The sequence below is a fragment of the Delphinapterus leucas genome, chromosome 17, assembly GCF_059928025.1.
Source record: "Delphinapterus leucas isolate spDelLeu-1000000601 "Yukka" chromosome 17, BTC_Dleu_Yukka2, whole genome shotgun sequence".
Taxonomy (NCBI): domain Eukaryota; kingdom Metazoa; phylum Chordata; class Mammalia; order Artiodactyla; family Monodontidae; genus Delphinapterus; species Delphinapterus leucas.
The window spans coordinates 82,831,643-82,857,752 of NC_143145.1; the positions used below are offsets into that span (position 1 = coordinate 82,831,643).

The 26,110-nt window shown below is 41.4% G+C and overlaps 1 protein-coding gene across 3 annotated transcripts in view; it reads left to right on the forward strand.

Annotated features, from left to right (window-relative positions):
- The first annotated feature begins 6,703 nt into the window (after positions 1-6,703).
- TCEA1 (transcription elongation factor A1) overlaps positions 6,704-26,110 on the forward strand; it is a 32,214-nt gene continuing 12,807 nt past the window's right edge. For 2 of the 3 annotated variants that reach the window (XM_022556796.3, XM_089899162.1), the window contains exons 1-4: positions 6,704-6,949; positions 15,186-15,248; positions 20,032-20,137; positions 24,177-24,264. In XM_022556796.3, coding sequence (XP_022412504.1) covers positions 6,887-6,949; positions 15,186-15,248; positions 20,032-20,137; positions 24,177-24,264 — 320 coding nt within the window. In that variant the 5' untranslated portion in view covers positions 6,704-6,886. Of the gene's footprint in view, positions 6,950-15,185; positions 15,249-17,237; positions 17,392-20,031; positions 20,138-24,176; positions 24,265-26,110 lie in introns of those variants that run through there. The other variant, XM_089899163.1, reaches the window with a different exon arrangement.

The following is a 26,110-nucleotide window of genomic DNA, read 5'->3' on the forward strand; positions in this document are numbered from 1 at the left end:
ACAGCACAAACTTATGTTTCATATAATTCAAAACACCTAGAAATGCTAAATAAACTAGGGTAAAAATCAGCTTGCCCTAAAGAAATTGCATCCTATGGTACCTAGAGAGAACTCAAAAGGGACCTAAAACCCACACGGCACACTTGACTTGGGGTCTCAGAAATAACTCACCGTTATGAAGCTAGCACCCTTTTAAGGGCTGCGCTCTTTGTCATATGAACTGGAAAAAAGTCTGACTGCCAGGAAGCGATGGGAAAGCTTGTCTATTTTGGCTTGGGCTCTGAATGAGAGAGAAGGGAGCTCTTCACTTGAATTTGTTTAACCAGAAGCTTGTCCTCATAGATATTTGGATTTTGAATGTATACTATTAATGTGGCCTGGAAACACATAAGCTTCTAAGTTAATATCAACAATTTCCTTGGGGACTTCCCTGGCAGTGCAGTGGTTAGGCCTCGGCACTTTCACTGCTGGGCTTGGGTTCGATCCCTGATCGGGGAATTAAGATCCAGCATGCTGCAAGACGAGGCAAAAAAAAAAAAAGAATTTCCTCAGACTGGCTCTGACCCTCGGGCACCTGGAAGAGGCAAACAGATTCTTTTTATTTGTTTATTTATTTATTTAGGCAGGCTTCTCATTGCGGTGACTTATCTCGTTGCAGGGGCTCTAGGCATGTGGGCTCTGTAGTTGTGGCGCGTGGGCTCAGTAGTTGTGGCTCACGGGCTCTAGAGCGCAGGCTCAGTAGTGGCACACAGGCTTAGTTGCTCCGTGGCATGTGGGATCTTCCCGGACCAGGGCTCGAACCCGTGTCCCCTGCCTTGGCAGGTGGATTCTTAACCACTGTGCCACCAGGGAAGTCCCCAAACAGATTCTTTATGGAGAGTGACATTCTCAACCCAGGCTGGTTAATTTAGCCCTGCCAAAAGTGAGCTCAACACCCCCAAAGGATGAAGCCTATGAGAGAACTGCCTACACGGGAACACGAGATGACACAAAAGGTAAAGGGATCATTGGGCTCTCAGGAACTTTAAAAGGATAGACGGTATGAGAGAGTTAACCAACCAGAGAAAAGAACAGACAAGTGAGAAGGACACAGTATCAGAAAATGCAGCTTTGGGGACTTCCCTGCTGGCGCAGTGGTTAAGAATCCGCCTGCCCATGCAGGGGACTCGGGTTCGAGCCCTGGTCCGGGAAGATCCCACATGCCACGGAGCAACTAAGCCTGTGCGCCACAGCTATTGAGCCCACGTGCCACAACTACTGAAGCCCGCGTGCCTAGAGCCCGCGCTCCGCCACAAGAGAAGCCGCCGCAATGAGAAGCCTGCGCACCGCAACCAAGAGTAGCTCCCGCTCGCCGCAACTAGAGAAAGCCCGGCCGCAGCAATGAAGACCCAACACAGCCAAAAATAAATAAATAAATAAATTTATAAAAAAGAAGAAGAAAGAAAGAAAATGCAGCTTTGAAAAAGAAAACGTCTAGAAGTGAAAAATAACCACTCAAGTGAAAAATCTTAATGGAGAAGCATTATTTATGATGGTAAAATATTTGAAACAACCCAACGTGGGATAAAAGTGGACCAGCTAAATAAACTACCCTCCGCCTACACAATGGATTGTTACACTGCTATAAAAAAAGAATGAGGATGCTCTGTATTAATTTGGGAAGGATTCAGAATACATTATTGATGAAGAAATAAGGTAAAAAACAAAGGGGAGGAAATAAGACCATATATTTGACTTGGCTAGACTTTGCATTAAAAGAAAACCTCAAATGCTAGAAGGATGCAAAGAAGAACCTAATAAAAGTGGTTATGGATGGGGGAGAGGATGAGGCGGGTAAGGAAAGGAGGGGAGAAGGCCAGCCTTGGATGTGTTTTTTTTTTTTTTGCAGTACGCAGGCCTCTCACTGCTGTGGTCTCTCCCGCTGCGGAGCACAGGCTCCAGACGCGCAGGCTCAGCGGCCATGGCTCACGGGCCCAGCCACTCCGCGGCATGTGGGATCTTCCCGGACCGGGGCACGAACCCCTGTCCCCTGCATCGGCAGGCGGATTCTCAACCACTGCGCCACCAGGGAAGCCCGGATGTGCTTTTTTTATTCTTCAGATTTTTTACTGTGGTAAAATATAACAAAATTTAGAGTTTTAACTACTTTAAAATTATACAGTTCAGTGGCATTCATTACATCCACATTGTGCAACGGTCACCACCATCCACCTCCAGAACTTTATCAACTTCCCAAGCTGAAACCCCATACTCCTTGTTCTTCAGATTTTGAGTTGTAATATCTGACCTACAAAAAATATTCAAATGGATGAATTAAACTGCATACTAGGGACTTCCCTGGTGGTCCAGGGGTTAAGACTCCACACTCCCACTATGGGGGCCTAGGTTCGATCTCTGGTCAGGGAATTAGATCCCACATGCTGCAACTAAAGATCCCGCATGCTGCAACTAAGACGTGGCGCAGTCAAATAAATAAATATTAAAAAAAAACCCTGCATATTAGACACAACAGACGTGTATGTATGTGAAATTGTGTATGAAAGAAAGCTCTGAGGAAATTACTCAGGAGAAATCCCAGCAAGCAAAAGGGAAGGGTAAGAGACTAGAAAAGTAAAATTAAGAGGTCCAATATAAAGTTTAATGGAAGTTGCAGGAGAGAGGAGAATGGGAGAGAAGCAATACATGAAGATAAAATGACTGACATTTTTCCAGACTTCAGGAAAGGTAAGAAATCTCAAATTCAGGAAGAAAAATGTTACTAACAGTATAAATAAACTACTAAGTCTCTAAAGAGACATTTCATGGTGCAAAGCAAAACTGAATACCATAGAAAAAGATCTTAATAGCAACCAGAGAGAGCCTGCTTTCACTGTCACACAGCACACTTAAGAAAAACACAACCATAGGTCAGAAGATAATGGAATAACATCAAAGTGGGAGAGAAAAGGACAATTGGGAACTTCTACAGAGGTCAACTCATTTCACAGTGAGGGCAAAAGAAAACCACTTTGACATAGAAAGTGTATGAGAAAAAGAATACTGACAACTGTTAAAAGGTGTTCTTTCAGAAGAAAAATGAGCCAGAGGAAAGGAGAGATGCAAAGAATGGGGAAAGAGTGGTAAACATTTGGGTAACTAAACAAAACCGACTGCATGAAACTAATACTAACTTGGGAGCTGAAACACGATAAAAATGAAGTACCTGCCCAAATCAGTTGTACTTTATATACAAGCAAGGAACATGTGAAACCCAAAATTTAAAATACAGTACTACTTATAATTGCCCAAATGGAAAAAAGAGTACCTAAGTGTAAACCTAAGAAATGTACAGGATTTGGAGGCTGAAAACTATAAAATGCTGATGTAAGACATCAAAGAAGATGTAAATAAATGGAGACAAACATCGTGTTCATGGATTGGAGGACTCAATATAGTAAAGATGTTACTTCTCCCCAAATGGATAGAAAATTTAATGCAATACCTCTCAGCATCCCAGCAAGATTCTTGTAGCTATACACAAGATTTTCTAAAATTTATATGGAAAGGCAAAGGAACCAGAATAGATTAAACAGTATTGAAAAAGAAGAAAGTGGGAGAAGCCCATTGGATTTCAAGACTTACTATACAGTGACAGAAATCGAAACTATGTGTTATTGGCAGAGAGAGACACATAGATGAACAAAATAAAGCAGAAATAGCCCCACACAAGCACAGCCAAATGGTTTTGGACAAAGGTACAAAAGCAATTAAACGAAGGAATGATAGTCTTTCAACAAATGGTGCTGAAGCAATTGGACATCCAAAGCCAAAGAAGTGAACCTTGAACTAAACCTTATACCTTATACAGAAGTTAATTTAAAATGAATCATAGACTTAAACATCAAATACAAAACTTATAGAAGAAAACCCAGTAGAAAATCTTCAGGATCTAGGGCTTGAAGTGTTTCTAAATAAGACAGCAAAAGTATAATACCTCAAAGAAAAAAATTAATTGGACTTCCTCAAAATCTAAAACTTTGGCTCTTTCAAAGACCCTGTTAAGAGGATGAAAAGACAAATTAAGACTGGGAGAAAATATCTACAAACCACATACCCACATATCCAGTACCTATAATATATAAAGAACTCTCAAAACTCAACAGTTAAAAAAAAATCCAATTAGAAAATAGGCAAAAAAACATGAAGAGATACTCACTGAAGAGGCTACACGGATGGTAATCGAGCAGATGAAAATACATTCAACATCGCTAAACCATTAGGGAAGTGAAAAAACCAAAATGAAATATCACTATATACTTATTAGAACAGCTAAAATAAAAAATAATGTCAATGCCAAATGCTGGTGAGGATGCAGAAAAATTGAGCTTTATTTCATCCCCACCCCTACAAGTTTGGAAGCTACATATCGTTGTATTCTTTTTTAGTTAGCCTTACATTGTGAATACTTAAATGGAATGACTATTTCTCATCTACTTTCCGAAAATAGGAGAACCATAGACTATTTCAACTTCTATCATCCCTACCATTGTATATAAGAAACCCACAACTTTTCTTTTGAAGCATTCATAGATTGACAGGGAATTATGAAGATAGTACAGAAAGGTCCTGTGTACACTTCACCCAGTTTTCTCCAATGGTTACATCTTACATATGTAAGATGAACAGAGCCTAAGAAAACTGTGGGAACCCATCAAGTATATGGAGTCCTAGGAGAGAAGAGAGAGGCAGCAAGAATATTTGAAGGAACGATGGCAAATCTCTCCCCACACCCAAATTTTGATGCCATTCCCACCAGATTTGTACTACGGTTCCACTATCTCCACATCCTTGTCAACACTTGTTTTTATCCATACTTTTATTCTAACCATCCTAGTGAATGTGAAACGGTATCTCGTGCAGCTTTAATTTGCATTTCCCTATTAACTGATTGTGTCGAGAATATTTTAATGTGCTTGTTGGCCATTTATACATCTGGAGAAATGTCTAGTCCTTCGCCCAACTTTTAACCAGGTTGTCTTTTTGTTGTTGAGTTTTAAGACTGCTTTATATGTCCAGGACACTAGGTTCTTATCAGATATGATTTGCAAATATTGTTTCCCATTTGGTGGGCTGTCTTTTCTCCTCTTGATAGCAATCTTTGATGTGCAAACCTATTTAATTTTATCAAAGTCCAGTTTATCTGTTTCCTTTTGTTGCTTGTACTTTTGGTGTCATACCTATAAAACCATTGCGAAATCCAAGGTCATGAAGATTTATCATTGCCATTTTAACAAAATTAAGTGTTTCCAGGTTGCCTTTTGTAAGCTCTATAAAACTAACCCTTGCCCCCAACACCCCTGGAAAAGTGCACCACTGCTTGTGAGGCAAGGTACTCCCCAATCCATGGATTGTTTTCCTTTGGATAAAGCACATCAGATTCATCACTAAATTGTTTCAGTTTTGTCATTTGACAATGTTATGTGTATTTTACCACAGTGAAAGTATAGTAAGCTGATTCTTTGGAAAAAAACAAAAATGACAATTATTAGAGTAAATGTACAAATCTACAAACATAAATGGCGATTTGTACATACTCATTATTAACTGATGCATCAAGTGGACAACAAACTGAGGTATAAGTATTTGAACAATAAAATTAATTTCGGGCTAATGGGCCCATATAGAACTTCACATCTGCCGTTATAGAATACACATTCTTTTTCAGGACACATAGAATATTTCTAAAAATTGATAAAACAAATCTCAATAAATACCTTAGAACCAGTAACTTTGCAATCGTATATTTTTACTGCAATTTAAGTTGGGAATCAATAATAAAAAGACAATTTTAAGATGAAAAGAAATAAATGAAATAAAGAAAAAGGGACATGGTTCAAGTTACTCTTTCCCCCAAATAACAGGTAGAACAAAACCTTACATCATAGTATAGAAAAAACATTATTAGGTGGTGAATTTTGACTAATGATGGTTAAATTGGGTGTGGGGATAGGTCAGCAAACTGCAGGAGATGGTAGTCAAGGGCGTTAATTGGGCAAAGACCTATTGAAGGAGCCTATACTCTCCAGTACTGATAATTTCAATTTTCTACCTTGGCTTTATGTTGTTAGTCATAACTCTTTAGGACGTCAACTTCCTCACTGACCTTCAGAGCAGGCGAGATGCCTTTATTAACTTCTTTGATGAGAACGTTCCTGTCAACTATTATTCAACTGTATTCAAGGTACTGCGTCCAACATTCTGAGTCAGGAAACAAACAAGATTGGGTCTCCGGCTTTACGGCGCTTACAAACGACTTTAAAGAGGAAGCGCTTACAATGGTCACATTCCTACGATAAAGGCCTATTTAGGGGGATGGGGAATCTGATTTCCAGGCAGCCGTCGACGGCGGGGAAAATGCTGGGGTTCCGACTGACTGCAAAAGCCGCCCATGTTCCAGCGTCCAAAGCCGCCGGGCTCAGCGCCCCGGGGCTCTCTGCGGGCGCCACAGCCCGGGGAAGGGGGACCGGGGGACTGGGGACAGGGGGTGGGGTCCGCTGGGCGGGCTGGGCGGGGCTAGAGGGAGCGCGCGCAAAGCTCGGCCGCGCCGCCCGCCCACTTTCACGACAGCCGACGAAGCCCTGCGGCCCGGAACACTCGTTGCCCAGCTGGTCCGCTGTCGATTGGAGGCCCCTGCTCGGCGCGCGCGGAGCTCGATTGGCTCTGCCTGCGGGGGAGGAGCGCCGCCTCCTCAGACGCTGCCGCCGCTGCCGCGGGCTCCGTGAGTGAGGAAGCGCCTCGGTCAGGCCTGCTGAGGGCCCTCGCCGACGCCTGGGCTCACCCGCCGCCCCGCCAGCTCCGCTCGCTTCCCGTCCCCCGCGGCCCGGCGCGGGGCAGGGCTGCCGGAGCCATGGAGGACGAGGTGGTCCGCATTGCCAAGAAGATGGACAAGATGGTGCAGAAGAAGAACGCGGTGAGCGCGGCGGGCGGCACGGGCCGGAGGGAGGCCGGGCGGCGGGCGGGGGCCAGTCGGCCTGAGGGGGCTCCCGGCCCGCGGTGAGCGCGGCGGGTGCCGCGTGACGGCGGCGAGGCCCGCGCTCTGGGGAGAGGGTCCTGGGCGGGGGGCTTCGTGTCCCGCGGCCGCGTCCCGGGCAGGGGTTCTTGGGGGGCGTCCTGTCCCACTGCTGCGTCCCGGGCAGGGGTTCTGTGGGGGGGCGTCCTTTCTCGCGGCCGCGTCCCGGGCAGGGGTCCTGGGGGGCCCCCGGGGAGGGCGTCCGGTCCCGCGGCCACCGGCGCTGGGACCCGCCCTGGGCGCCTGAGGCCCCTCGTGATTAGCGCAGCCTGGTAAACTCCATCGAGGCAATAATGCTCCTCATTATTTTAAATGTCACGGTGGTAAAGCCTCGTTGGTTTAGCTGAAGAGTGCAGAGAGCCCTCCCTGTTTGAAAGAATTCGTTCTCTTTTCCGGGCTCATTGGCCAGCATCGAGAAAACAACATCAAACAGAGGTTTGTGATCAGTTTTAGACGTGAAACTGTTAAAGCAGAATGTGAATTTCCTGGATCTTATTTCTGAAGAAGGCTGAACATTCCCTTGATTGTCTCAGCCACCCTAAATGTTTGCTTAGCAATTAAAAAAAGGTAAACCATGCCAGTGTACTTGGCAAGTTGCTAAACTTTTTTGACCAAGTGGATCTTGTTAGGCCGCGGCGTGCGAGGAGCTGTGTTGAAGGCACTCGCACTGACGAGGCTGTGCTGCTGGCTGGATTTGGACACACGTCGTTGCTGGTCCTCTCTAAGTGGTTTATGGTTGATACCAGCGGCGTTTTCCGTGACTGATAACGTGTTCATGTGAACGTGTTCTCTTGTGGTTTGTATGAGGTGCTCCAGTTCCTGCATTTCTGTCCACCTGTGTGGGCCGCTTGCAGTCCCTTGCTTCCGAGTCGTCTATTTTCAGCTAAACTTCTGAAATTCTAAGTCAAACTAAGGTGAAGGAGAAAAGGGCCGCTCTGATTTGAACAGCACTTGGGAGTTACAAAGCATCTGTGCAGAATTCTTTGGGGACTCACGACAGCTGTGTTGCATTCATTTTACAGAATAAGAAACTGAATCAGACCAAGCAGTTCACCTCCTTAAATGAAGTGTGCATTGTGGATTAAGCCAGGACCCGAGTTTTCTGCTGGGCAGCCTGCAGAAGTAGTGTTAAACACTGAATTCTTAAGACTTCAGGCGTAGTCGGCTCCTCTTTTCCTTTAGCAGGTGCATTGCCCAGCATGTAATTTCATACCCTGTTAATCAGTATTTGCAATTTTGGCTTTTTTAAGTATTTCCTGTTTGTTTTCTGTTCCAGACGTTGCCTGTGCCATTTATTTTTTCTGTTGATACAGGCCTTTCATTCCTCACTACAAGTGATGAGTTCTGTATATTTGATTGGCTGAACGTTTCTGTTATTCCGGTTAAACTGGCGAGTTTTTTTTCTTTGCCTAGAGAACCCTGGACTCCCCTAGTAGAAGCTGGCTCCTAGGGAAAAAGGCTGTTACTTGGGTAATTTTTTTCTCGAACTCAGGCTATAAAATGTGTACCTTTTAATCATATAGTGCACTAGGTGTTTTTGTTTGTTTCCTTTCCTTGAAATAGATGTTTCCTAGAAATGAGGAATTCCTTAGTGAGCAAGTATGGAGAAGACCACTTTGTATTTGTGTGCAGTTCTCAAATTATAAACACAAAATGCGCCCGCAGGAGAATGAGGATAAGCTCCAAGATAGTCCTCAAGGCTCATTGTTCTTCTCAAATCTTACATTTCTAGTAGTGCAAAGCTTCAATGTAAAAACTTGCCCCCCCAAGAGAAAGGGAAAATTGACTGGCTCTTTTACTTTTTATTCCTTCTCACTTTTCCTGTCTGTCTTACAGAAATTCATATAGGCAAATGAGATAGAGAAAGGGAAATGGTCTGAATGACTCTCCCTCCCTGCCCTCCAGAGCACATCAGCAGCCCATAAATAGCTTTTTAAGTGTTCAGTAATTTAACAGAAGTCATTCTGGGCATTTTAGGATTATGGTAGATTTGTTTCTCTTTTTTGTGTGTGTGGTTTCCAGATTTTCTCTGAGTTAATTTTTATATTATTTTGATACTGTGAAAAAGTAAACTTTGCTTGAAAAGTAATAGTTGTCCTATGAATTGAAGTTTAAGTGCTGTTATTAGATATTGTTTTAATAAAACCGTAGGTGTCACTTTTAAGTAATAATGAAACAGCTACCATTTATTGAGCTATTACTCTGAGCTAGGCATTCTACTAAGTTACCTACCTTATCTCATTTATTCCTGACAGTTTATTGAGATAAGCATTATCTCCATTCTAAAAATGAGGAAATGAAGTATTTAGAAAGTTAATTGTCTTAAGCCTAATAGCTACAAAGAGGCCAAATGAAGATGTGAATCTAAATCTATTTTGCTTCAAAGCCAGTACTATGTTCAACTACAGCATCTCTAGAAGACCTTGCATCTGTATCTGAACCTTGTCTGGGTACAACTCTACGACCAGGGCACTTGCTGTCGTGGGGCAGACGGGTTTCCCTAAATACCCCAACAATATCTTGACCTGGTACTACCCAGGGTGTTGCCCCACGTGTGTACTTGATCTTAAACAGTACACGCTTTGAGGCCATGATGAACCATGTGAATTAGTGCCAAATTTTCAGATATTAGCTTTTTTTTTAAAATAATGTATTTTTAAAAATTTATTTATTCATTTTTGGCTGCGTTGGGTCTTTGTTGCTGCACGCGGGCTTTCTCTAGTTGCGGCGAGCGGGGGCTGTTCTTCGTTGCGGTGTGTGGGCTTCTCACTACAGTGGCTTCTTTTGTTGAGGAGCACAGGCTCTAGGCATGTGGGCTTCAGTACTTGTGGCTCGCGGGCTCAGCACAGGCTCAGTAGTTGTGGTTCGCGGGCTCAGTAGTTGTGGCTTGCAGGCTCTAGAGCACAGGCTCAGTAGTTGTGGCTTGCGGGCTCCAGAGTGCAGGCTCAGTAGTTGTGGCGCATGGGCTTAGTTGCTCCGCGGCATGTGAGATCCTCCCGGACCAGGATCGAACCCATGTCCCCTGCATCGGCAGGTGGATTCTTAACCACTGCGCCACCAGGGAAGCCCCAGGGTGTTAGCTGTTTTTTACATAGCTTTTTTCTTGTCATTTTGACTTTATCAATAAGCAAGTCTTTGACTCCTAATCTTGGTTCAAATCCTGGCTCTTCTGAACTTTAGCTGAGTGGTCTTAGGCAAGTTTCTTAACAACTCTAAAATGTTTTCTTGGTAGTGAATTGGAGATAGTTTAGTAAAGGTTACATGAATATGAAATTCTTGGCAGTGCCTAGGATATGGTAAAGGCTAAAAAACCTTCTGGGTTATCTTGTAAAGGATTTATAGCACTAGACTGTAGAAAGAGGAGTCAGGTGAGAGCGTAGAATTTTCAAGCTCACAGACACATTTTGTGGGGTGTTGAGGTTTGTGTATTTTTTCTGCACTGAAGGCTTAGGGCTGAGTAGAATTAAATTGCAGAGAAAGAAACTGAAACTAGGTGTTAGAATTTCCTAGGAGCAGGGATACCTGAAATATGTACATTTCTAAGTCTTTATTGTACCTGGGTTAGAAAGAAAACTTTGGTTTCCATATCAGGGTTAGCTTAATTAGCATAAATCGAAATTTAGAATGACTGCACAATCTTTTATAACAGCTTTATTTAGCTGTACATTACAGTTCACCCATTTAAAGTACACAATTCAGTGGTTTTTAATATATTTGCAGATTTGTGCAGCTATCGCCACTATCTAATTTTAGAACATTTTCATCACTCCAGATAGAAACTGTCCATTAAGTAACCCATTATGTCGTCACCATATCTACCCCAACCACTAATATACTTTAATAAAAGAAAAATAAAAGCTTTTATTTTAAAATTTTTATTTATTCATTTTTTGGCCACGCTGTGTGGCTTGCAGGATCTTCATTCCCTCACCAGGGATTGAACCCAGGCCACTGCAGTGAAAGCACTGAGTCTTAACCACTGGACTGCCAGGGAATTCCCACAAGCTTTTTAATTTTTATGAAGTTGATTTTATATATCTTTTTCTTTTGTTGCTTGTGCTTTTGGTGTAGAATAACTACAAATTTGAGGCAACATAGTAAATTTATATTTCCTAGTTTATAGTGATGTTGCTGAGCTGTAACTCAAATATTTATAATTTGTTTCCTTTTTAAAAAAATAAGTAGCATCTTAATTTTTTAGACCTTAAAATCTCATCATAATTCTTAGTAAGAATTGTTTTTGAGTTGATTGAGCTTAAATAATGCTCTCTTAAAATGCTGGCTTTATGGCTTTTTGAGAATATTGTTATGGTAGAAACAGATAATTTTTTGTATCTTTTATACCTCTTATCAACCATCTCCTTTGTCTTAGGCACTCTAATTTGATACTTCATATGTGTTACATTATCTCATTTGACTATTTTAACTACTCAGGGTTGGCGTATTATGCTCATGTACATATAAAGAAGCTGAAGCTTGAGAAGGCCAAGTAACATTTCCAATATCTTATAATTTGGAAATGACAGAACATGGATTTGAATCTAGATCAACCATATATGTATAGCCCGTGTTCTTAACTGTATATTCCATGTTGCTCCTTCTCTCTTACATCTCTTTGAAGAGAAGTTTTGTATCTTGTACAGTCTTGTATATGCTGGGTTTTCAGTATACCATATTTTATAAAAGTACTTCTTTCTGATAACAAGTAGAAGTACCACCTATGTAACATGGTAGTGTGGTGGCTATTTATTTTTTAGCCAGTACTATGAACTAAATTTGACTCTGGAAGTTAAGGTAGGATCTTGCTTTCTCTTGCATCATTGTCTATAGGAGATGCTGCAATCTAGTAGACTTGACCTTTAGAGGCAGGTGATGATTGGGGACTGTTTGATAATGCTGTTCATCGGAGTTCACAGAGCGGAACTGCCACAGGGGTTGGGGGAGGGGTTATGGAATGGAAAGAGCAGTGGTGTAAGGGTCAGGAAACTGGATTCTTGTCCCTTTACATTACCCATCAGTGTGGCCTTGGGCAAGTCACTTACCTTCTCTGAGTTTAAGGTTTTTTTCTTGTGTAATTGAGGGTTTGAAGTAGATGCTCAAAGGTTTCTGCCTATTTTTGAATTCGCTGAGGTCAGAAAGGGTTTCTATTGTGCTCATTGCTGTGTCCTCAACACAGAGCAGAGCTTGGCATATGGTGCTAGTTGGGTGTTTGTTGAGAGGCAATAAGTGTCCTTTGACAGAATGGGGTAAATCTCACCTTTTCAAGTTAGTAATCATGTGACCTTGTGCAAGTTTCTTAACTTACCTGGGCTTTAATTTCCTCCTCTGTAAAACGGGGACGATAAGATTCCCTTCTTCCGTAGGGCTTACTGTAAAGATGAAATGAGATACTGCATGTAAAGTGTTCAACACAGCGCTTGGCACACAGTGACACTCAAAAGCTTTTGTCACCGAATTAATATACGATCGTCTCTTTTTTGCGCTTTTCACTCACACAGATCATCATAGTTGTTTATTTCTTTTTTTATAAATTTATTTATTTGTTTATTTTTGGCTGCGTTGGGTCTTCATTGCTGCGCGTGGGCTTTCTCTAGTTCCGGCGAGCGGGGGCTACTCTTCGTTGCTGTGCACGGGCTTCCCATTGCAGTGGCTTCTCTTGCTGCGGAGCACAGGCTCTAGGCACCGTGGGCTTCAGTAGTTGTGGCTTGCGGGCTCTAGAGCGCAGGCTCAGTAGTTGTGGTGCACGAGCTTAGTTGCTCCGCGGCATGTGGGATCTTCCCGGACCAGGGCTTGAACCTGTGTCCCCTGTGTTGGCAGGCAGATTCTTAACCACAGCGCCACCAGGGAAGTCCTGTCTTCCTTTTTAATTGATCCTAGGTCAGAAATCGTTCAGAAAGACCATGGAGACATGGGTAGAAGAAAAACATCTATGGTAGATAAGGATACAGGCCCACAATCTCGCAATCAAAACCTTTCGAGTCTGATATATTTGAGAATTCCAAATTTTTCAGGTTTATAAAGATGATATAGTACAAACATCATATATTTCATAATATCCTCAGTGAGATCTGGGAAGTTCCCAGTAATCAGATATTAGCATTTCTGTAGTGAAATGCAGCATTTTCGCATTAAGTGGAATAAGTAGAACATAAATAGCTTTATGCAACTGTTGAGATGTTGCTGCCAAGTGAGTTTACTGAAAATCTGTGAGAAATGAGAAGTCTTTTGGTTTTCAAAGGATTTTGGTTTGGACATTTGCAGATACGGGATTGAAGATACTCGCTCACAAAAATGTCATGCCTATAGTAATTCGTAATTAATAGTAAATTTAAAGTCAGTGTTTTATTTTTTAACAACTCTAATGTTTTACTATTTTTAGTTGCCTCTAAAGAAAAATTATAGAATTTTATGATCAGAAGGAATCTGTAAGCAGTGGATCATTAACATCCTTCATAATAGTCTGTTTCGTAATTTCTTTTGAACTTAAGTTTTTATTTATGAGGTACTGGGTTAAATTAAAATGATGTCTCTGTTTGTGGCCAGAAGAAGTGTCAACACTGTTTTATTCTCTACAGTCAGGTCTGTCAACTTTAAATGGAAAAATTATCTGACTGGAAACCTCTGCTTGATTTTAAATTTAAGAAATATACTGATACCATGAGGGTCCATGCTTGTTTCTTCCTTTAGGGTGCATATGAGGGATGTGTTGCAGGGCTTTCTGTTTTCCCTGGGTGTGCTGTGTTTCACTGGTTAGTAGGGTGCTAGTTTTCATATTTTAACATTTCAGAAAGCAGAATGAGTTACACATGTTGCTGGCCAGATGGCCGTTGGGATGTACTTTCACAGGCAGAGCATCAAACCCAGCATCGACATTTGCGGAACGGGTGTCAGTGGCTTGGAAGCAAATCTGAGAGAGTAGTGGAGTGCTCTTCGACCCTCGAGGGACCAAATGGTAGCAGAGAAGTGGGGGCGAAGGCAGTGAGCCCCGCGTGCACCTCAGTGCCCACAGAGAGCTAGTGGCTCTGAGCTCTTTTTTGTGAAGTGTTGCGTTACTAGTGTTTTGATAACAACTCTTTGTGGGCTAAAGACAGATATTATTGAACCTGAGTCAGTGAACAGTTTATAAGCATTAGACTCTGAGTGAGACATAGTTTTAGAACCGCCTTAGCCAATTTTGATTATATTTTTCTTTTTCTGTATGTAAACGGTGATACATGATAAAAATTCCAAGTCTGAAGGAATTGCGAAAGTAAAAAGAGGTGATAAAAAAGTTTACCGTAGTTTAATAGTTTTTTTGTTAGTAGTATGTAGAATAATGATTTGTCCAAATATAGTACATTAAGTCACTATTAGACTAAACGAAATATGACTGATTAAGTGGGTGTATTAGAGGAGCTGAAATATGGCCGATGGGAGTGAATATCAGATTGGAACGTTGGCCACAAGCTGCAGGTGGCGCTGTTGCTTCTCCCCTTTTAACCTTAGCGCTCTCCATAAAGCTTGCAGGTTTGTTCCGTCTTCCTCAGCTACGTGGGAGCCTTTGATTCTAGGTGGCACCTGGCAGTGGACAGGCCTGCGAGCTTAACGCAGATATTAACTGTGGATTTCCTTTTAGAATTTGCTTTTTACTGCTTTGCAAGAATCAGGTAGACAGCAGTGTTCTTGTGACTGAGCAGCAAGGTACAGGGGCCTCGTGAGAATTCCAGGGAAGTGATGCCCCTTGGGAATGCTGGAGGTGCTGCGGCATTTTGGGGACCCTCCCCACTGCCGCCATTCCCACGTCCCCAGGCAGCTGCCCTCCATGAATTTTGGGGTGTGTTGTACCACCACAGTAAGAAACATTTTATATTTGTAATTGGGGCACATATAGACAAATACTGGTGAAAGTAAACTTTCACAAAACAACACTTAGGTGTGGGTTATAACCCAGTAAATGCATTTTTATGATCCTCTAGTGAGTTGCAACCCCTGTTTGGAAAACTCTTTCTCTCTCTCATCTATATATCTATATACCATTCTCCTCACATGAATAAGTGAGCTGTAGTGAATTGTGGATAGGAAAATATAAATTTAGATCTCTAGTTACTCCTTGCTTTACTATCTAGGAAATTCAGTTTGAAATTATTTTATTTTACAGGCTGGAGCATTGGATTTACTGAAGGAGCTTAAGAATATTCCCATGACCTTGGAATTATTACAGGTATGTGTTAATATGTATCATAATTTTTGAATAGGTATTTTTGTATTTTCCTGTTATGGTGAAACATTATTAACTTGCTTTTTTGAGATGGTAACGTAAATCAGTAGCCTACTAAGTTACCACTATAGAAAAATGTTGCCTTTCTCAGGAAGAATAAAACATACCCTCCGAGGTTGATAGTGGGAGTGAAACTCACTATGAAAGGAAGTTGGACTCTTGGCCCTGACTTGATCTCCCAAGATTTCCCTTTCTGGATCTGCGGTCGCCAGCTGTACTGCGTGAAGCTGGCCTGAGGGTGAGGGTGCAAGGGTCGCTCGCTCTTCTCCCTCTCTCAGCACCGGCCTGCCCTGTGCACAGTCGGGTGTCTGGTCGTCATTGTGTAGAGTCATTACTCAAGTCTTAATGTTGCAGCAGGACTAAAACATAAAAATACAACTTTAACACAAGTCACAATGTTAAAAAGGAAGCTGAATTGTGAGATGAATCTGGCTATTTTCTACTACACATTTCTTATTATCCATGAGTGCCGCCTTTGATATTTCCATTCCATTAAGCCAGAATTTAGGGAAGGGTGACAGGGGTGTGTACATGGTTGAGGAAAAAAAATCATATGTATTTTCACTAATATCTAACTGAAATTGAGCATTTCTTTCAGTTATGAAGGCAGTAAACCACACTTGAATTAGTATTTATGACTAACTGAAAGAAATCACAGATATTTTAACCTCAGATATACTGATGTGTGTTTTTGCCCGTTATCATGGTAGCTCTTACATGTTACGCTAGATCTTATTTAAATGTTTCAATAAAGGAGCACATATATTACTGTATCACATTTAAGAAAACATTTTGTAACTTTATATAACTGCTTTTCTTTGTAATCCTATGTATTTTATTTAATCCATTTAAAAAGCATTCTGAGGAGGAGTCCATAAGCTTCAGTTTACCAAAGGGATCCATGGTGGGAAAAAGGTTAAGAATGCCTCCTCTAAGAATAGAACCAAGAAGGAGAAGGGAAGCAAGTCATTAAGTCCTGTCTTCTCAGTTCAGATATCCTGTCCAAGGATCAGCAACTCTGGCAAATCAGCTCTGAGAATAACCTTGAGTTTGTGTCCGTACCTTACCACCTAGATGTGGCCTTATCCCAGCAGTTCTGTGTGGGGATAGCCACATGGAAAACAACAGTAACCTCAGCGTTTGTTTAAGAGATGGGTAGTTTTATAGAGGCTGTGGAGTTTGGGTAGGATTATCATTTATAACACACTTTGGATTTTTTATATGCTTCATTCCTTGGAAAGTTTATGTATTTATATAACAAACATTTGAGTTTTTATTAGGATTAGAAATTGTGTTGGGGTTATAAAGATGAATAAAATATGGTCTTTCCCCCTCATTGAGCTTCAAGTCTAGTAGAGGAAAACTGCCATGTAAACAAACAGAAAGGTATAGTTGCCCAGATAGACGTCTGTATAGGATTTACAGTAAGTCCCCTACATACGAACGAGTTCTGTTCCAAGAGCTCATTCATAAGTCTAATTTGTTTGTAAGTCCCACAAAGTTAGCCTAGGTCCCCAACCAATACAATCGGCTATATCGTACTGTACGGTAATAGGTTTATAATACTTTTCACACAAATAATACATTAAAAAACAAACAAAAAATAAAGAAAACATTTTTAATCTTACAGTACAGTACCTTGGAAAGTACAGTAGCACGGTATAACAGCTGGCATCCAGGGGCTGGCATCGAGTGAACAGGCAGGAAGAGTTACTGACTGGAGGAGGGAGAGGAGGCGGGCGATGGTAGAGCTGAAGGATCCTCAGCAATAGCAGACGGAGGGCGACCTGCCATTTCACTCATGCCTGACGCTGATGGCACAGGTTCTGGTTCCTTGCTGGATTCAAGTCTATCTACCCTCTTGAAAAAACGGTCCAGTGGTGTCTGGGTAGTAGCTCTTTTTTTCTCATCATAGATGACATGGTAGCACTGGATTGCATTCTGAACGGCCTCTGCAACCTTCGTGTACCATTCTGCGTTTGGGTCCTGTGCCTCAAAAACTAACAGTGCCTCCTCAAATAGAACTAACTTATGTGATTGGACATGCGAACACCCGTTCGCATCTTTGCAAGTTCGCAACTTGAAGGTTTGTATATGGGGGATTTATTGTGTTTGTTATAGGTAGGGCAAGAAAGAAGCACAAAGAAGTTTACTTCTTAATCTGATTCCTTAACCTGGGAGGCTCAGGAAAGCCTTCATATGGTGATAAAGTGTAAACTGAGTCTCAAAACATGAATAGGTTCTCCCTAGGCAGATAGGACCGGGAAGGGTATTCCAGCAGAGAAAGCAGGATGTGGAAGCAGTGCGACCTGTTCAGGCGGAGGAAGTCTGATGCAGGGTTGAAGACACAGGCTGGCTGGCATGCAGGCTGCAGCTGCGGTCCTGAGAGCATCCTGCCCGGCGGCAGGGGGCGGGGGAGTGCGTGCCCAGGTTTGCAGGGAGGAAGAATCGGGAAGCTTGTTGACTGACGCAGGTGCTCAGGGAGCAGTGATGAGGGCCTGAACTAAGGGCGTAGCAGTAGGAGCGGAGAGAAGGGGTACTTGTTATTGAGGGACAACCTACAAGAATTGGTAGCCAACCAGATGGGGGGGTGAAGGAGAAGGTGGAGTTTAGGATGACTGAGGTGTTTGCCGTGGTGACTGGGTAGATGGTGCCATTTTACAGTAAAGCAAAATTCAAGAAAACCTAATGTGGTGGGGTTGGGATGAGAAGGAAATAAAGGTGGAAGGGTAAAGAGATAAAGGATAATTTTGGATCCATTGGGTTTTGAGATGCCTGTGAAACAGATGTAGATTCTGCTGTGTAGAGCTGAGTTTATATCCTAGAGCAGTGTTGTCGGATAGCTTCATAGTCCTTTCCTCTTTCTACTTCCTTCTACTCTTCCCAAAATACCTCCTAAAAGGAAGAAACAAACTTACTCAAATAATCTTAGTGTTTCACTCTACCTTCACAGCCTCGTTTCTCATTATTCTTGACTGGACAATCCCTCCCTTAGGTGAGCATGTTTATTACAGATCCCTGTGTTCTCCTTATGGGTTTTCTTAGGTTTTAAGCAGAGCTTAGGTTTGGTCTCTTTAGTGATCAGAACGTTCTGTGATAATTAAAAAGCAGTCACTCTACAGCACACGGTTTGTTCATAATCTCCTTATACCTTTGCTCGCCTCTGACCACCTCCTAAAGTCCCATTTTCTTTGCCAATCCATGTTGATCCCAAGCTCCAGAACTGTATTAGTGACTCAAGTTATTTCCTCCACTCATGCCAAAATTGGGTTTTCTTCTAGGCGGGGGTCAGGCGCTGGGGAAGGAGGGGTGCCACAGGCATCGGGACGGTAGCAGTCAGCACGTTAGCAGCATCCTGTGGGGCAGCTCAGAGACCACGAGACTGAGCTGTGCCGCCTGCCCAGGCACCTGCCTCTGGAAGGTTTTCTACATTGAAGTGCCTGCTACACCAGCTAACAAAGTAGTGCTTTAGAGAAGTTCTAAAACATTCTAAAGTTCTAAAAGTCTTTTCTTCACTGAAAGGAGTTCTAAGAACATATTATTTTCTACAAGAAAGAAGCCACTTTCTGTGGGAAAAAAAATCCCCAAAACACTAATCTCAAATCATCTTGGAGTTTTAGAGTCATGAGTCCCCTGTGTCTCTCTGCTGTGGCACCTTCATCCGCCTTGCTCAGCTCTCCAAGAGAGAACACAGAGCACTCCAGCCAGACACATATTCTAGGCTCTTGAGCAGCTGTCCCGATTCTCTTTGTTGAGTACTTTGAATCATTTAAAAGGAAATCTTAAGGACCCATTTATTTCTCGGCCTTAAAGTTTATAGCAGGGGTTCCCTTCTCTTTTTATTTTCTCACTAACAATTCCTTTTGTTATTTTGTTCTTCCATATCCATATTTTGAAAGATTGTCTACTGACAACCTGAACTTACTAAATTTACCATTTTTAATTTATCATCCATAATTGGCCTGTCATTGCCTTTGTGTTCTTTAAGCACAATTTGAAAACCGTTGATGTGTTGGAAAGAGCATGGACTTTGGAGGTAACAGACCTGGATTAAAATCCAGTTTTGCCAGTTAGTAGTGGTGTGATGCTGGGCAGTTATTTATTGATACTTCTAGTCTGTTCATCTTTAAAAATAGGGATAATGATCTCGACTTTAAAGGGCTGTTAGGAAGGGTAATGAATATGGACGCTCCCAGCATAACCCTGGGCATGTAGTGTTGCCACAGTCAAATTATCTGTGTTCTGTGACACCCATTCTTAATATCTGTGATTATGTGCTGGTGTTTAAACCTCTGTGGGTGGTGGTATTTGTTTGGGGGTTCTTACAAGTTGCAACAGGCGGTGTACAGAGTAATCTGTAGGAGAATGTAGAGAAGCAAAGTGCGTGTGTTAGCCGTGGTTGCATCAGCCTGCCTTGTGTACAAACACAGACACTTTATCTTCTGTTCTCTTGTGGGAAAGACTGATTTCGTTGTGCTAGTTAACCAGCCTTACTTTAGTAGCAGGTTACATGCTTGCAGGTCTCAGTGATGAGAACCTTGATGCATCTAATGTTTGATTTGAAGACGTCTGTGTCTTAAGTCTACAGTCTACCACTAAAAAATTCAGATAATTGATTTTTTTTCTGTTCTAAAATGGAAACAGGCATCTGGGAAAGAAGAAAAGGAAACAATGAATTGCTTGAAATAAAATCGCTTATACGTATTTTTTTGTCATTGCCTTGCAGTCCACAAGAATCGGAATGTCAGTGAATGCTATTCGCAAGCAGAGCACAGATGAAGAGGTTACATCTTTAGCAAAGTCCCTCATCAAATCCTGGAAAAAGTTATTAGGTATAATCGATCTTCCATTACATATATTTATGATGTTCTGGTTTCTTCAGACATTGGGTTGTTGTATTTTTTTTCTCTTAATGAATATAGATGTTTTGAAATCAGTGCCTTATAATACGGGAGGCGGCTTTAGTCTGACTTCCTTGAGGGTTCTATTTTTTAAACTAGTCAGATTTAGCTTTCTTGTTTTTCAACATTTACAACTGAATTGCCTCTTTAAGAAGAAAATTTTCCTCCAGGGGGAAGGTGTGACACTTATGGAAAAGGTTTTTGAAATAGTTTTCTAACTTACAGAAAATTTGCAAGAATAATAAAAATAACTCAACGTGTCCTTTTTCTCGATCATTAATTTTTAACATTTGCCATATTTGTTTTGTCGTATTCTCTCTCCTCTGTATGTATATACTCTCACACATATTTTTTCTGAACCATTTGTGAATAGGTTGCCTCTGTCATGCTTTATTTACTCTTTAATACTTAAGTGTGTGTGTTCTTGGAACAAGTTTATTTTCTTATGTAATCATAATACAGGAAATTTAACATTGGTGCAGTACGTTACTCTGCAGTGCATGTTGCAGTTTTGTCAGTTGTCCCAGTAATGACCCTTCCAGCTTTTCTCTCCTCCAGAACAGGACCCAGTCCAGGGCCATGTAATCTAGTCTGCCAATGTGGAATAGTTCTTCTGGTACGTTGACTTTTGAAGAACGCATGCCCCTCCCCCCTCCCCCCTTTGTTGTTGTATGTGGGTTTTTGTTTCTTTGTTTGTTTTGTTTTTTGGGGCTGCACAGCACAGCTTGTGGGATCTTAGTTCCCTGACCAGGGATTGAACCCGAGCCCATGGCAGTGAAATTGCGGAGTCCTAACCACTGGACCGCCAGCGAATTCCCTGCTTTGTTTTTAATAACATGTCCTTACTTGGGGTTTATCTGGCATTTTCTCATGACTAGATCTGGTTGCACATCCACAGTTGAGGTACTGCATACGTGTGTTGTGTCTTTCCCAGGTATCACGTGCAGAGGCAGGGTGGTGTTAAGGTTGAGACCCAGCCGAGGTGTGCACTGCATCGTTTATGATTTTTCCTCTTGTGTCTAGTAGGAGTTCTGTGGTGGTCACTTTAAGACCCTGAAACTGTCTTGTTCCCCATCGGACCCCCAGCCCCGGTTAGTACCCACTGATTGTTGCCGAAACCACCCTTTACAGTGACAGTTGCAAAGTTATGATTTTCTAGCTTTTCTACTTCTTCAGTATTTATACGTTATCATTCTATAAGAAAGAACCCTCCTTTTACCTCCCAGTTCTTTTTCTATTATTAGTGTGGGCACGTGGATTCTTATTCTATATAATGGATTATAATCCATTACTGTTCATATTTATTTTGGTATTTATATTGTCCCAGCTTTGACCAGTGGGCACCCCTTCAAACTGGTTCCTGTGTCCCTTTGACAAGCTCCCTTCAGTTGTGTGTGTTTTGGTTTTTTTTAATCTCTTTCTGACATTCTGGCATCACAAAATATGTTGGACTTATCTAACCCAGCCCTGGAATGAGCCATTTCCCTAGCAGTTATCAGCCTTATATGGAAGAGAAAATAGAAAAAGCGAAGCTTTTAAAATTTCATAGACAGCAATAGTAATAATAAAAGACTTGTTACTTACAAGAACTTGGAAACTAGGAACCAAAAATTGTGAAGCCTATAAAATTTAGAAAGTCTAATCTTAAGAAAACTAATGTAATATATGATCCTGTATTGGATTCCTAACCAGAAGGAAACATTGCTATAAAGATCATTATTGGGATAATTGGCGGAATTTTATAAGGTCAGTGGGTAGGTAAACAATCTTGTATCATTGCTGGATCTACTTACTGTGGTTATATACATGAATTTCTTTATTCTTAGGGAATTCATAGTGAAGTATTCAGGGATAAGGGAGCATAGTATCTGCTACTCATTTTCCAGTGGTTCAAAAGAGATGTGTCTTTGTGCACACAGTGGTGCATGTGAGTGTGTATGTGTCTGCCCTATATTGTCTTTTTAGTGGAATTTTTTTGTATTTTTCCATCATCATAGCTCATTTTTATTGGCTTTAGAATAATCTACTGGGTGATGAATCTCTCTCTGCTTAAAACTTTTTCTTTAGATTGTTAGCTAGATTTCTGGAAGATCTACTGCTTCCAGGTAGCACAGTTTTGAATACTTAAGATATGCCAAGCATTGGGCTTCCCTGGTGGCGCAGTGGTTGAGAGTCCGCCTGCCGATGCAGGGAACACGGGTTCGTGCCCCGGCCTGGGAAGATCCCACATGCCGCGGAGCGGCTGGGCCCGTGAGCCATGGCCGCTGAGCCTGCGCGTCCGGAGCCTGTGCTCTGCAACAGGAGAGGCCACAACGGTGAGAGGCCTGCGTACCGCAAAAAAAAAAAAAAAAAAAAGATACGCCAAGCATTGACCTGTATTAGTGCGTTTAGTTCTCCTGATGATCCGGTGTGCTCGATGCTATTGTAACCCGCATTTTGTGATGAGGCAGCCGAGGCACTGAGAGATTAGGCACCTTGTGCGCAGCTGGATTGGTAATGAGTAGCCAGGGTGGGATGTGATCTGCAGACAGTCTGAGCCCAGCGCTGGAGCACTTCCCCGGGGTTCTGCTCTATTACCCACGGCACTCTGTTCACAGAGTAGGAATGTTTTTAAGACTGGTCATACCTCTACTACCCTGCCTTCTCAGAGGACTGCCCCAGTACACACTGCACTAGAGCTGCTTTACTGCTCCCCCACCATCACTGGACGCTTGTTAGACAGTATCGCCTGGTTATATCACCTTTACGAAGCTTTCTACCTGTTAACTTTGGGAATACGTCTTAGTCCTTGCTATATTCTGTAATGTCATTATTGATCTTTGTTTTCTACCTCACAATACTGTAGCGTCTTTAGGCCTTCCAGGGGAATTATAGAATAAAGGGGGCAATAAAATTGGTGTATGAGAACTGACGTGTATCATAGGGACTTGAATTGTGTTTCAGGTTTGGTCACCCTAACATTTACAAGTGAAGTTCTAGAATTGTGATTGGGACCATTCTCGGTCAGTCAGTGTCATCCAGGTTGGTGTATTAGGTCATCTGGTGACGCTCATGCCTCACCGCCAGAGATTTGGATGGAATGGTTTAGGATGGGAGCTTGAGCACGAGGGCATGCTTAGAGTTGCCTAGGTGGTCCTGCCACACAGTTGGATGTTTGTTCTTCTGTATTCTATACAGAGGGATGTGGAGAATGGAATTATTTATGTAGTTCTTATTTATGTAGCTCATGTAGGGATCAAAATGTAGATCAAAGTGGGTTACACAGTAGATCCAAACGTTTTCTGAACCTAGCTTCAAGGCTGTTTTGGTTGATTTAAACATGAATATTTCTTTTCAGTGCTGAAGTATTGCCTTGACCCAGCCTATTTTACGTACTTTATTTCCCCATGCCTAATTGCTCACTTCCTTAAGTCTTAAAGCTTGTGCTCTATTAGTATTAATAATCTGTATTAGTTTACAGATTCTTTAAGGTAGAGGAGGTGCTGGGTAGGCCTAACTAATAATCCTGAAGTATATTCTATGAAAATGTTCTTTGTTTACTATCCCTGAAATATTTATTTGTATTTTGAGTACCACCTCAAATTTTTTGACTTCATGAAAAATTATCAAAACGATATAGCTGTATATGCTTTGCACGTTCAGTATTTTAAATGACAGTGCTAATGTTTTGCCATATTCCTTCCTTCCCTTATTCTGAATACTTTTCTCCCTTTTATGTTACCACTGGCGTATGAATTTATGGTTCCCACCAGATGAAGGAGTTTATTTGGGAATGCCGACTGAGCACCCATGTACATATGCTAATAGAGTAGCTTGCATAAACTTCATTTACTTGTTAAAAACTTAGGATTTTAGTGGGGGTTTTTTTGGTTGCATAAATAGCTTGATAACATGTAGCAGTCCCATGTTTTGTTTTGTCTTGTTTTGTTTAAACAAGTGCTAACAACTTAGGAATTTCATAAATTTTCAGATGGACCATCAACAGATAAAGACTCTGAAGAAAAGAAAAAAGATACTGCAGTTACATCACAGAATAGCCCTGAAGCAAGAGAAGAAAGGTATTTCACTTTATGGAAACTCATTTATGTTGAAGGTCATAGTTTTATTTGACCGTCACTTCCTCCATGGTCTTCTGATCCCATGTCTGTACTCCTCTTTCTTTTTTCCAATCACACGGAATCAGTATAAATGTATATAGCCAAATATCTAAGGTTTCTTATAAGATTTCTTGGAAATTTAAAAGAGAGAAGATACTACGTAAAAGAGAAATGATTTACATTGCACTTGGCGAGTGTAGTTGGATGGGCCCTGGGGTGGCACTGGGAGAGGTGGTAGTGGGGGGACTGACTAGGTGACTAGGGTTCATGTGGTTACTTCCTTTATTTGCCACATTTCTGTTTTAGATATTTTTGTCCCTGAATCTGTTTCTCCTCTTCATGGTTCTGTTTTCCTTCCCAATTTAGCTGTTTGTTGTAAGAACTTAAAACGTGTTCAGTAATGAAGAGTTCAAGTTATTCCTTTGCCACTTAAGAGGCCTTTGCATTTATTCTTTCCTGTGACATGCAGTGAACTGTGCCGTGTCCCCATGCTGACGTGATCAGGGATGTGCCTAGTATTCAGTAGATTAAATACATACCCTCTGTTCTTGGGAGGCTTGACTTTGACTTAGAGCAGTACTTCTCAAAGGGTGGTCCCCAGGAGCAAACCTGGCAGCTTTGTGAAAAGCAGATTCTTGGGCTCTACCCTGGAATTACAGAACCAGGGTTTCTGGTGGTGGTGTCAGCCACGTGTTTTAACAAGCCCTTCAGGTGATTCTCACACACGCACATTTTAGGCCACCTACTTTAACTCCATTTACTTCTCAATATTTTCCCCACATTGGTAACGTACTCCTCATTTTTTATTAATCAGCTGTGATTAATATCCCCTACACTGTTTTTTTATGTAGAAGTACTAACTAACTTGAGGATAAAAAAAGGTAAGCTAAAGATAGAGTTAAACACCAGTTGTTAATAAAATTTATTCAGTTTTTTTCTAACTATTTTGAGATAATTTTGGGCTTTTAGAAAATGGTATGAATAGTGCAGAGAACTCTGAAATTGCCCCAGTGATATTTATATATGTATTTGCATATGTGTGTATAAATGAATATACACACGAGTTTTATTTTGAACCAGACAAGAATAATTTACAGACATTATGCCCTTTATACCCCTAAATGCTAAATACATCAATGTGTCTTTTCTAAGAACAAGGACATTTTCTCACAGATAGCCACAATACAGATATCAATATCTGAACATTAACATTAATCTGATACTTTTTACTGATCTGCAGACCTTATTCATATTTTACCATGTGTCCCAATAATATCTTTTGTTGCAAAGGAAAAATAATTTCCCAAAATATCATCTCGGGTCACATTGCATTTGGTTATCATATCTGGCTCCTTTAATCTAGAGTAATGCTTCAGTCTGTCATTGTCTTTCATGACCTTGATATTTTTGAAAAGTACAGGCCATAATTTATGGATTTTTTAACACATGCTTTCAGTTGTGTTACATTCAAAGTAATGAATGATTTAATGCCTTGAATATAATATATAAAGGTATAGACAAATATTTTAAATAGACATTGAAGGAGGAGTAAGTTCTTAGTATATTTTCATCAGTTTTAAGTAATTGAAGTTTAGGGATAGAGCCTTTCAACAAAAGCATAGGACTATTTTGTACAAAGTCTGACGAGGTAAGTGATTGGTATCCCCATACACACACACACACACACACTCACTCATTCAAACAGTGAAGAGAAATCGTAAAATATTGGAGAAATGAGTCTGAGGTATCATCTAAAGGAAGATAGAAGGTTAGATCTAAGTGAGTTGCAGGTGAGAAGGGTTTTACG